The 12,371-nt window shown below is 56.1% G+C and overlaps 1 protein-coding gene across 2 annotated transcripts in view; it reads left to right on the plus strand.

The window, feature by feature from the left end:
- The first annotated feature begins 2,908 nt into the window (after positions 1–2,908).
- Positions 2,909–12,371, plus strand: part of KCNC1 (potassium voltage-gated channel subfamily C member 1) — a 43,674-nt gene continuing 34,211 nt past the window's right edge. Inside the window, exon 1 of one of the 2 annotated variants that reach the window (XM_084773311.1) lies at positions 2,909–4,657. In XM_084773311.1, the coding sequence (XP_084629437.1) occupies positions 4,088–4,657 (570 nt within the window). In that variant the 5' untranslated portion in view covers positions 2,909–4,087. The remainder of the gene's footprint in view (positions 4,658–12,371) is intronic. The other variant, XM_084773312.1, reaches the window with a different exon arrangement.

Below are 12,371 nucleotides of genomic sequence, written 5' to 3' on the forward strand. Positions count from 1 at the left end.
GACATAGTAGTTAAGGCTACAGAGAGGGGGCCACTGCTCCCATCTGGTGACCAGTCACTGAAGCCCAGGAAGGTTGAGTAGCTTGCCTGAGGTCACAGTTAGTCAGAGGCGGGCGACCAGAGTCTGGAACCCAGGCAGTCAATTCTAGCTCATACTCAGAACTCTGAAGCAGGTGCGCCCATCCACAACCAGCCATAGCCACTAAGGACATTGTTGCATGGGGCTGTAAGCCTTGAGAAGGCGCGGTCAGCTCTGCTGCGGACGCCTGGCAGGTGGGAAGGGGCGAGGCTTTAGTATTTCTGAGAAAGAAGCTGGACTTGGTCATCAATCCCTCCCCTCCATGCAACCCCGTTTCTCAGTTCCTTGTTTTATTTTTATTTCCCCCCTGCACTTTCATCTTGGGTTTTTCTGGGCTTTCTGCGAATGTCAGCCTTCTCTTAGTGTGAAGGGAAGGTGAGAGAAAGGACGTTTATGTCCTGCTTAGGGCACAGAAGCGGGAGCCTAGGGCCAGGGGGTGTCACCAGAGATCAGAGTGAGAATCTTAAAGTGGGGGCACTTCAGGGAGGATTCCCCATCTGAGCCCCTGCCCCCCCCACCCTGCACTCTTACCTCCTGGAGTGTGCCGGAAGCCCTTTTCCACGGCCCCTGCCTCCAGCCCTGCCACCACCCTGTTTCTCTGGCACATCCTCCAAGCTTAGAATCTTCACTACTCAACTTTCCCCTACCAAGAGCTTTGTCCCTCTGTCCCTCGGGGACCTGATCCCTTCCCTATCTGCTTTTCCCCAACCCAGGCCACACCGTGACCCCCCTGAGTAGCACTCACCATGGAGTAGGGTCTAATTGGAGCTTAGCCCCTACCCCTCAGAGACCCTTGGTAAGTGCCCACTCAGGGCGCAGCCTCAGCCAGGCAGTCTAGACATCTGGAGCCTCTAAAGCTGGGCCTCCAGGGTCCCAAATCACATGGACTTCGGTGAGGGACTTCCCTCCAGAGGCATCTCATAAATTGAGATGAACTACAGAGACATTTGGAGAGCCAAGTGCTGCTCCTCTGTGGCTTTGCAGACAGGAGAGGGATGGGGGTAGAGGGGCCAGGGGAGCAGCCTGAGCCCCTGTGGCTGGCTCCCCAGGTCTCCTAAGGAAGAGGCCCTGGATTCCTACCTGGGAGGGAGGGAAAGTCTGGGAGGTGTCTTTCTTGTCTTCATTTTTGACTGTTCACAGCTGGGCTGTATGTGCTCTTGTCTCCACGCGCCTCCTTTTAAAACTCACACCTGGGGGCTCTGTGTTTTTATTCCATCAATCCTAGGGTTGGGCAAAGCATCCTGAGAGCCCATGTCCCAGGGATCTGAATCGGAGCCAGGCCATAGCACACCATACTGGACCTCCTTGCAGTCAGTGGATGGGACTGGCCAGAGTGAGAAGGACACCAAAAGCAGTCCTAATCTGCCTCACTCTGGGACCAGAAGGGAAAGGGCTGTCTGGAGGAGCACTATGTGTAGTTAGTCTCTGGAGGGAAGAGGTCTGTCTCCTCAGAACCCCTCCTCTCTTTGTCCGCCCACCTCTGCCCCTTTTGGATAACTCTGCCTCTCTGCCCCCACCTCTCACACCTAGTCCTGATTCCCACCCCTCTCTTCCTCCCCCACGCTTTCCCCTTGTGACCTGAATATCCGTATTAAAGCCGTGAGCCCCATGACCAGGTGAGGAGTGATGTCTATGGCGCACCTCTGTCCGCAGGCTCACAACAGTGTCTGCGGGTCAGTGTAGACAGACAGTTGTCTGCCCAGTTAACGAGTGCCAACAAGTAAGTAAGAGCCTGTCACGTCTTAATTAAATCCCCTTTGCCAGGGCAGCTTGTTCAGTTGCGATGGACAGGAATCAATAATCATCTTCCATAGCCCAGCTGCCTCCAATCCTTCAGTCCCACCTTCCCACTTCTTTAAAAAAAAAAAAAAAGAGCTGGGAGCTACTGGAGGTCAGGAGCTGGGTCTGATTTGTACCTTGTCACTTTGCGCCTGCTACAGAATCTGGAGTGAGGAATGGTGGCTGATTAAATTGACAGAGGGATGGGTGACTCTGAGGTCAGAAATACAACCTCTGACCCCAGCATCAACTTTGAATCTGTAGGAACCACAGCCCCTAGACACACATGGCTCGCCACCTCGGGCCGCTGAAGCTATAGAGGAGTGGGGCTGTCGGTACTCAAGGAGGCCAGCTGGCGTTGTGCATGTTCTTATAAGGGAGTTCAGGTTAGGTAATTCGGGTTACTCGGTAAACTGAGATCTGTGTGTCATTCTTGTGACTAAGTCATCCTAGAATTATGAGGGGTCCAGGGCCTGAAAGTGCCCAAAGGGATTAAGAGGGTCTTCAGGATAAATCATTAATGGAATGTTAGGACAAGAAGATGGTGAGAAAGCTACTATTTTGCAGTTCACATAAGAGGTTCTCTCTGGAAGGATCATTGGGCCTTCAGGTTTCTCAGGAAGGGTAGGCATTAAAGGATTCCTTGAGTGGTCAGTGCTAGCTCTGGTCAAGGAATGGCTTGCCCGCTCAGGGTATCAGATGGCTCCTGGGTAAGAAGAAGAGGAGCTGGCCGACGCCCTTCTCACCTCAGTGTGACCCGGGGGCGGAGGGGAGGGGGAGGGAATGGGGCGCGGGTCCAGACGTCGCTAGGAGCCTCCGCCCAACTAGTGGAGCTCCCCGAAGGCGGAGCGTCGGTGGGTCCCACCGAGCAAGAGGCAAGGAAAGGCGGGCGCCCCCAGCGCCGGGGTTGAAGGAGGCGGGGTTCGGTGCCGGCCTAAGAGGGGGGCGCAGAATCAGGGCTTTTTAGGACCCAGCGCGGCGCCTCCCTCCGGGGGCGAGTGCGGCTGCGCGCGCCGTGTGCCCGTGTCCGGAGAGCCGCGGGCTGGACGCGGACCGCGCGAACGAGCGAGCGAGCTGGCAGCGGAGCAGCAGTCCGGAGGCAGCAGCGGCGCGGCAGCGGCGGCGGTGGCGGCAGTGGCCGCTCAGCGCCTCGCCTCCTTGGCCTCGCCAGCCCCCCTGCGCCGCGCCCGGACCTGCCACCCCCGCCTCCCGGGCCCGACCTCGGCAGCGCCCCTCGATTCGGCTGCCAGCGCCACCCGCCCTCCCAGAGCAGGGAGCGGAGCGCGGGGCGCAGAGACACCGGAGCTAGTACCCGCCGGCCCAGCCGAGCAAACCCGGCCGGGAGAACCTTCGCCCGGCCCAGCGCCGCTCTCCAGCTGTCCGGGAGCTGTCCCTTCAGCACCGCCGTGGAAGCCCGAGTTCCAGCCCAGTCAGCCCAGCGGAACCCCTGAGCGAGCCGAAGCGCATAGGGCACTGCGCTGAGTGGCCGCCCCGCGGGGCAGCACCCTGGTGCCCCTGCCTAGGGGACCCGCCATCTCCTCCGGGAGGCGGGGAGAAGGAAAGAGGAGGGCGGTCGGGCAGCTTCACCCCCCCACCGAGGGGAGTAGGCAGCCAGGCAAGGAGAGCCGAAGGGGACCGGCCACGCAGGGAGGAGAGCAAACCGCATCGGTCCCCTCCGCACCGGGAGCTCGTTGCGGCGACCACCGCAGAGCCGAGCTCGGATTTTCCGCATCCTCCTCTTCCCCTACTGGTGCTGGTCTATCGGTCCGAACCCCGGAACGGAGCAGCTGACCTTTCCCTTAAAAGCTTTGTGTTGGTTTCTCCATTTTCCCGCTGAGATGGTACCGGGAGCCCGGCCCCCCCACCTTCTCTCCCCTCCTCCCGGGGCTCGCCGCTGAGCGCCGCCCCACTCCCTTCCTCCCTCCCTCTTTACCTCCCTCCTCTCTTCCTCTGCCTCCTCCGCAGCCAGGCCAGCTCCCTCTCACATTAGGCGCCTTAAAGACCCTCGGGAGCCCGCGCACACACCCCTGACACACCTGACTGACAGCTCCCCTTGAGGGGGCTTGGGTCGCTCGTTAGGGTGGGTGGCCAGAGCCGAGGTCCTCTGTGCCCCCCGACGGCTGGGGGGAGGGGGGAAGAGGCCCTGCGCCCCCCTCCCCGTCGCCAACTCCCCCTGGCGGCAGCTCCCATGGGTGTCGCTGGGCCGCGCCATGCCTAAGGGGGCGCCGCGATGGGCCAAGGGGACGAGAGCGAGCGCATCGTGATCAACGTGGGCGGCACGCGCCACCAGACGTACCGCTCGACGCTGCGCACGCTGCCCGGCACGCGGCTTGCCTGGCTGGCAGAGCCGGACGCCCACAGCCACTTCGACTATGACCCGCGCGCCGACGAGTTCTTCTTCGACCGCCACCCGGGCGTCTTCGCTCACATCCTGAACTATTACCGCACCGGCAAGCTACACTGCCCGGCCGACGTGTGCGGGCCGCTGTACGAGGAGGAACTGGCCTTCTGGGGCATCGACGAGACAGACGTGGAGCCCTGCTGCTGGATGACGTATCGCCAGCACCGCGACGCTGAGGAGGCGTTGGACAGCTTTGGCGGCGCGCCCTTGGACAACAGCGCCGACGACGCGGACGCCGACGGCCCAGGCGACTCGGGCGACGGCGAGGACGAGCTGGAGATGACCAAGAGACTGGCGCTCAGTGACTCCCCAGATGGCCGGCCTGGCGGCTTCTGGCGCCGCTGGCAGCCGCGCATCTGGGCGCTGTTCGAGGACCCCTACTCATCCCGCTATGCGCGGGTAAGTGACTGTCCATCAGAAGGACCTGACCCTCCCAGGCAACCTTTGCCGCCTCCCACGGGCAGGGTGCAATGGACAGTGAGTGCCCAGAGAGTTCTGAACTGAAGGGGGTGTGTACGTGTGTAAGAGAAGGGGTGATTTTGCTGTGGTGACTGGGTTTGTATATATGAGTCTGTATTGCTGTGTGTGTGTGTGTGTGTGTGAGAGAGAGAGAGAGAGAGAGAGAGAGAGAGAGAGAGAGAGAGAGAGATTGTGTGTGTAGACTGTACGTGCATATTTATGTAAGTATACTGGTTTGCACTTGGATGGATTAAGTATGTGGGAACAAGCGAGCATATGTATATGTTTGAATGTGCATGACACCCCCACACTCCTGTTAGTGTCCACCCTTGCCCTTAGCAGATGTACACTGTGAAGGTGTGAATTGTCCTTTGGTTTGGAGGAGGTGGGGAGACTCCTTCCTTCCTCCCAGGTCAGGGAGCCTCTGGAGGAGAAAGAGTATCTTAGCCGGCTGGGTACCCCCTCCTCAGGGACCATCCTTAAGCCATCTGAGGAGGTGGTCTTGGGAGTGCTCATAGCTAATTAATAGCTTGATGGTTGGTGTGGGTCTGGGCTGGGGGAGGGGTATAGAACAGTGACCTCTGTGACACCTGCCCTCCTGGGCCAGGGAAGAGCCTGGAGGAGGCCAAAGCCTTAAGCTCCTGTTTCCTCAGGCAGTGAGGAAAGCCTTAAGGGGGAATGTACGCAGAGGAAGTGTGTGAAGTGGGTGTGTTCCTCAGCCACACCCCTTTAGAAACAGCAAACTATTAGGAGGGAGAAAGGACACTGTGTTGCTGACCTTGGCCCTTCAGACGGCTGCTGGATTAGTGTCCTCCGCACAAGGGCCGTTTGATGGGCCATCTGTTGCTGAGCCCCAAAAAGAGACCCCAGAGAGACAGCTACCCTGGAAGGTACTAGCCAGGTCTTTCTGGGCTCTGTTCCCTGGTCTGAAGAGTACCAAGGATGAGAGAGATGGGTAGACTTGGAAATTTGAAACAGCCCTTCCCCCACCTGTAAGCCACCTCTGCCCCTCCCAGGCAAAACACTGCCTCTCCCCAGCTGCCTTCTACATCGCTCCAGGTTCCTTCTCTTTTGCTGACCAGGAGGCTGAGCCAGAGCTGGGTGGGATGAGCGAATGAGGAGAAGCTACAATCTACAGAAGACCAGTGGACAAATAAGATATGGGAGCTGGGGGGGAGGGGTCTTGGGTGTTCAAGGACAAGGAAGGGCTGTGTGGACAGACACCTGACAGATTTGAGGCTAATATAAACCAGAAATACATGTCAGGTGGGGACAGCAGTTCAAAACCTTATACCTTGAATCCTAGAACAGATATTGGATGGAGAGAGAGAGAGAGAGAGAGAGAGAGAGAGAGAGAGAGAGAGAGGAGAGATGGCACTTGGCCTCCCATGTTGCCACTGAGGATCTTGGCCAAGGTCAAGTAGGAAGTAGGAGGTCTAGTAAAATTTGAATCAAACCTTCTGGAACCATAGTCTCCCCTGAGATGACTACTGACTTTCTAACATTCTCCAGAGGGGTCTGGGACCCTTCAAGGAGGCCATTTGTCTACCCTTCTCTCTTTGATGACAGAGGCCACTCCAGCTAAGAGGCTTATGTAACTGGAGGCTGTGCTGAGCTATGGGGAGGGGCTGGAACATGGCACTGGGAGAATGAACCAGCATAGGCTGGGAGAGAGATGCCTGACAGGCTAGGCCAAGACCTGGGTCAGAGCACATTTGACCTTGGCTCCTGGCAGCTAAGCAGAGTAGGCCCAACTTCAAGGTAGTAGCAGAAGCCTGGGCCCCTCCACCTCCCACCATGGAGTCTGCTCTGATCACTGTACCCATGCTTCAGGGAAGGTGAGGGTCAGTAGGGTATATCCCGTCCTCCTTGCCTGTTTTTTCCACCCATTGGCCGTTCCTAGGCCGTGAGGTGGCCTTCACTCCATGGAGACAAATGGACTGACCACCCAAGTACGGCTTATGGGCCTGTTCGTATAAAACCACAAGGCTGAGAAGTCGAGCAACTCTCACCTGAGTGCCCACCGAAGAGCCAGATGCAAAAAAAAAAGCTAGACAGTCAGAGGTGGCAGGTGAAGCATTGGGGTGCAGGTGGGCGTTAGTGGACACCCCCTCAAGAAAGCAGTACTACTTTCTTTCTCTGGTAGCTTCACAGAAAGGCTGTGGTCCTTTTCCATTTGCGTGAGGACACTGAGACCCATAGAAGGAAGGGGAACTGAAGGCAGAGCTGGGATTAGAACCAGGCTCCTGCTGTCCGTCCGGGCCTAACTGCATTGCGCTGCCTCCCTGCAGCCCTGCAGCCCTGTGCAGAGACCAGCCGGCAGCCCGCTGTCTCCCCCTTCCATCTTTGCTGTGCTGCTGCCCGCCCCACTGTCACCTTTGTTTCCTCCTCCCCCTCACAGCCTGGAAAAGCCTTCTCAGATCGGTGGGTCTGGATTTAGGATTTATATGTAATTTCAGACCTGTGTCTCATGTGTGATACTGTCTGTGTGTGGAAAATAAAAACTAGAAAAGCTTGTGTGTGAGATTCTGTGTGGGTGTGTGAGAGACTCCTCGTGTGTAAGAATAAAAATATGTTAGGTAAATATGACTCTGGGAGCACACATGTGTGTTCAAGGGTGTGTGTGTGTGTGTGTGTGTGTGTGTGTGTGTGCATGAGTGTGTTTGTGGTGTGTGTTTGTTGAGATTGTGACTTATCAAAAACACTATAAGAGAGAGTGTGTCAAAGAAACTGGATGTGAGATTTGTGTGTGTTGATGAATGGTGTGTGTGTGTGAGAGAGAGAGAGAGACAGAGACACAGACAGAGAGAGACAGAGACTGTGTATAATAAGAAAAAGAGAAGATGCGTGTGCGAGAAGTACTGCAAGTGAGACTCCAGGCCAGTGTGTCTCTGAGAGGTGTACAGGCAGGTGTGGAAGTGTGCATGTGAAGCTGTGTGTACGTGTAAGCTATGCTTGCATAAGATGTTCTGTGTGACAGGCTGTGTGTGGCTATGCATGAAGAGACTGGGAGGCCCCATGTGTGTCTTTTATATGAGAGGGATCTTAGATGTGTGTCCTTGTTGCTATTATGCTTGTATGTGAGAGAGCCCCTGTGTGGCCTGGTGGACCTGGAGGAAGAGAAAAATAGCCTGTAGGTTCTCTGCCTGCTGTCCCCACACCCTGAGACTCCTGGGATGTCTGAGCGGAGGCATTTTCCTGCATGGCACACCTCAGAAGACTTATGTCCCAGCCAGGCCAGTTGTGGATGTATGGGCCAGCAGTGAGGTCACCCACACTCCCAAGGAGCCATCAGAATGTTGGCTGTGGAAGACAGGAATTCCTTGGTTGGGGACGGAAGTCCCATTGGGGCTATAAGGGGTAACAGTTCTGGCCAGAACAGCTAGTTCCCTGTCCTTCCAGAGTGGGGGCTGGGGAGTGAGGTGAGCTGGGCCAAGCTGAGCCCCACTTGTGATCTGAGATGGGGGATGCAGCCTCAGACACACATAAGGTGTGAGTGGCGATGTGACTATGTAGATGAAGTGTTGAGGGGCTCCCTCCTGGAGTCGCACTGGGCAGGTCTCAGGGGCTAGCCTGTGTTGGCAGGGAGAGCGTGCAAGAGCAGTTCTTGTATGCGAAGAAGTTGCAGAGGTGTGAGAGCAGGTGTGTGGAGCCAGCTGGCCGGGAACCTGCAGCCTCACCGCCTTGAGAGTCAGCTGAGGTCAGAGTCTGTGAATAACATGCCGCCACCAGGAGCACTGCTCAGTGTCATATGAAGGCCAGTGATGGTCTTTAGGTTGCAAGCCAGGGAGTGTCCCTAATATGTGTGTGTGTGAGTGTGGTGACATCAGTCCCCTGGGGTCACTTGACCCAATGAATGCCAGTGATCTCTAAACTGAGGAAGCCCCACCTCTGTGCACTCTGTGTCTCCTGACTCCCTGTCTTTCTCTGCCGCTTTGCTCTGTCCTCTGGCCTTTGGGGACCTGATGTGGTCCTAACCGTTCTTAGCTATCTGGGGAGGGAGTCACCTGGGGTTACAATGAAGAACCCAGCTAAGTCTCTTTCTCCCTTGGGTCCCACTCCTGGGACAACTCTTGGAGCTCTGGCTGTGGCACGAGGCAAAGGTGGAACTAGTTACAAGCAAGGACCTCTTAGGAAGTTCTCTCTTCCCCAGGACAGAGCATGCTGTGAGACATGGCAGCGTGGAATGAAAACCCATAGCAGCGCAGCCCAACCAGTCACCAGGCTCTTGCTGGGGGAGGCTTTTTTTTTTTAAACAGGAGTCCTTGTGTTCCTTTAATTGTACCTCCAAGCCCCCAAGCCCTTTCGGGAAAGAAAACCATAGCCCGAGTGTCCGGTGAGCCAGAGGTCCCTCAGCCTCATCACTGCTGAAGAGTTGCTGGGAGGTTCACATAGAGCATGTCTGAGGTAACCTCGGATGGTCGGGGGCAGCCAGGAAATGCAGTCTGCTCTGTGGCATGTCTTCCTGTTCTCGCTGGTACTTCTGCTGTGGCTTTGTCTAATCGCCTTACCTCACAACCTTGCCCTTCCCCTCATCCTCCCTTCTCCCATCATGCCTACCACTGGGCCTCAAACTACCATGGTTCCCTTAGGCCCACCTCTCCAGCACCAGCTCTAGTCCCAGGCCCTTCTGGTCCAATTTTCCATTTGGCATACACAAAGGGCCTTTTCGACTGAAAAACTGGTCAGGGTGCCAAAGCCTGCAGGACTTCCCGGGTTCATGCCGGGGCCTCTTGGGTCCAGCCTGACTCTCCTGGTGTGCCCTCCCTGGCCTTTAGTCAACACTCACTGAATACTCATCTGGCCTGGCTTAGTTGCTTCCGGTTGTTCTTCTAGAAGGCTCTTTTCTTCCTGGCTTCCTCACCCCCTGTTTTTTTTTCCCCCTCACATTAACTTAGAAAGGAACTCTGTAGCAGTACCCTTCCTGGCCCCAGCTGGCTGGATCAAGATTCAGTCCCAGGGTCTGGTTGGTGAACGGATGTTAACTAGAAGCTTCCCTCGGTTCAGGTGCAGCTCCTCCAGGTTCTAAGCCTACTCTGCACTCAATGTAGTAGGAGCTTTTGTGACAGGAGGTTGAGGAGCAGAGAGAAGGACAGATCTCTCAAGGTCACGGGTGAGCAGGTTGCCCGGACACCCTCACCTTCTAGCTCCAAGCCCAACAGGTCTCGGAGTCCAACCTTGGATAGGGTTTGGAGTCTGGTGCCCTCTGGGCTGGGTGAGCAGCTTTGGTGCTCTGAAAGTCTGGCATTGGCTACCAGAAGTGTTGAAAAGGTTGTTGGCTTAAGTCTGTCAGGGGAGACAAGACTTGTCTCAGGGGTGGGGGAGGGGCCTGGTAGGAGCTCATTCCCGGGGACCTCAGACTTCCCACGGGTGGCTGAATTTAGTGCCGCTGGCTATTCTGAGCCGTCTCATGACCAGTGTATTCCACTCCAGACCGAAAGGTCAGGGCCTTAAGCCGCACCCTGTTGTCACTCACTCCTGGGTCAGCCTGGTCACTACCCAAGTCCCAGCTCTCCTCTGGGAAGGTGGCTTAGAGGCAAAGCAGAACCAGAGAGACTTCTGGGAGGGTGGCTGCCAGCTTTGGTTCGGGAGAACTAGGTGGCAGGAAGGGACTTTCCACAAGCACAGGATGTGGGGTGGGTAGCCGCTCTCCAGATACCTCCAGTCACTACAATTAAAGAAAAGGTTCTTCAAAGGCATACATTAAAGCACGAGTCTATAGGAAAGTAGATTTTTTTTTCTTCAGGACTATGACAATAAGTCCAGGGACCCATGCAATGGGACCTCACAGTTGGAGCCAGAGTTTGGGCTCGTCTGTGAAGGAAGCACTAGGGCAAGTGGGAGTTTGTATCTGAGGAGCAGGGTGAAGGAGGGGGTAGCGGAGTCAGAGAGTGGAAAATTACTGTCAGGAAACACAGGGCTAAATCAGCTGTAGCAGGATTCTCACCAAAGCCAAGCTAGTATGACCAGACGTCACCGGGGTGACGGAGGAAGAAAGACCTCATGAGATATAGGGAGGCGAGTGGTCAGTGCAGAGGACAGGGTTCGGACTAAGCCCGGTTAATGTTCTTTCCCCGAAGTGGTGTTTTGCAGGAAGTGCACAGATGGGCCTTAGGGAGGAATCCTTGCCACCTTCCTCATGCAGGCACAGTGAGGGAAAGACACCACCACGTGTGTCAGTGGGACCCAAACTCAGCCCAGGCTTTCTGCGGCTCCTGGTGCCCAGTGTTAAAGGACCGCAGAGCACACCTCAGTGTAATGTCCCCGCTACAATCTACTCCAGATGGAGGGAGAAAAAGCAGTTATTTGTGCTCTCAGATCCAGCCCCAATGTGTGAGACTCCTCCGGTCAGTGAGTCCAGGACTTGGTCCAAGTTCCTAACATCACCAAAGTCAAGTTTTGAAGATCGTCTTCCTTTCTCGGTGCTGCCACTTACTGATTCGCAGATTCTTCACCCAGTGTAGTCCCCGGGACTACACTACTATTCCCTTGCCCTTGCTGCAGCAAGGCTACTAACACTCAGAGAGGGAAAGTCACATGTCCTTAGCTCATGAGCAGAGCAGCCAGCATTCAGCGCCTGCCTCCTGTCTGTGGTCCAGGGATGCTGGGGTCTGCCGCCTGCCACGCTCCAGGCCTGTGCTTCCATCTGGTTCCTAACCACCTGTCCAGGGATCCTGTTCAGCGAGTCCTGACCCAGATCGTAGGGGGCGGGGGGGGGGGGGGACAATGTCGCAGTTGGGTGAATGGAGCTCTCTGGCATTCTCAAAGAAGAAAGCGCCCCCACAGTGGGCGGCCACCCCCAGGCCCACTCATATAAGCCGGGTCCCACAGGAAATGGCAGAGGAACCAGAGATGATGGAAATTATTCTTGTGTGAAGCAGGCACTGTGTGGAAAGAATTCTAGCTGCTCCTTGGCTCTGGGTTTGAGGCCTGCCCTGGGCCCTGGCCGGGTCTCCTACTCTCCCCTTTGGTCAGGTTCCCTCAGACTCTGGGCTTTGGGGGAATCTGTTCCCTGTACTTGCTGCTGCTCCCTTCTGAGCGCACAGTCCACCCTCCTCAGCTCCCAGCTCTCAGCCTGGCTGACAGGCTATGCCAACCTCCTCCTTTTGGACTGAGGGGCCCTGGGTACCAAGGCACCCAGCTTACACAATTTAAAACAGGCAATTTAAACTAGGGAAGCTCTGAAGGCCAGGAGTAGGGATGTACAGACCGTTGGGTGCGGACAGAAAGATCACAAATACTCTAGGTTGTGGGTATTGGACAACTAGACCAGATTAAAGCTGCTGAGATGCTCTGGGCATGACCCAACACCTTTGGGGCTACAGTGTCTCTCCACCTGTCACTCAGGAAGGTTGATCTCAGTGAGCCCTAATTATCTCCTAGCTGTGGCATCCTGGGAGTTTAAGAATCTTGGACTTCAGCTTCCCAGAGGAGCAGAGACACAAGCGAGTCTTTCTATTCTCTCTTTCCGCACCCCAGCCTAGCAACCCTACACGACATAGGTGAGATCTCTGGACACAAGTCCCGGCACCAAGTGGAAGGAGCCCAAGGGGAAGGTCTCCCCAGCCTCTCTTCCCTTGGCACATTCAACCTATACTCATTCATTTATTCACTCATTCATTCCTTCACTCATTCACAGTAGGGTAGTCCCTCT

Source organism: Acomys minous, assembly GCF_964271855.1.
Source record: "Acomys minous genome assembly, chromosome: 2".
NCBI lineage: Eukaryota > Metazoa > Chordata > Mammalia > Rodentia > Muridae > Acomys > Acomys minous.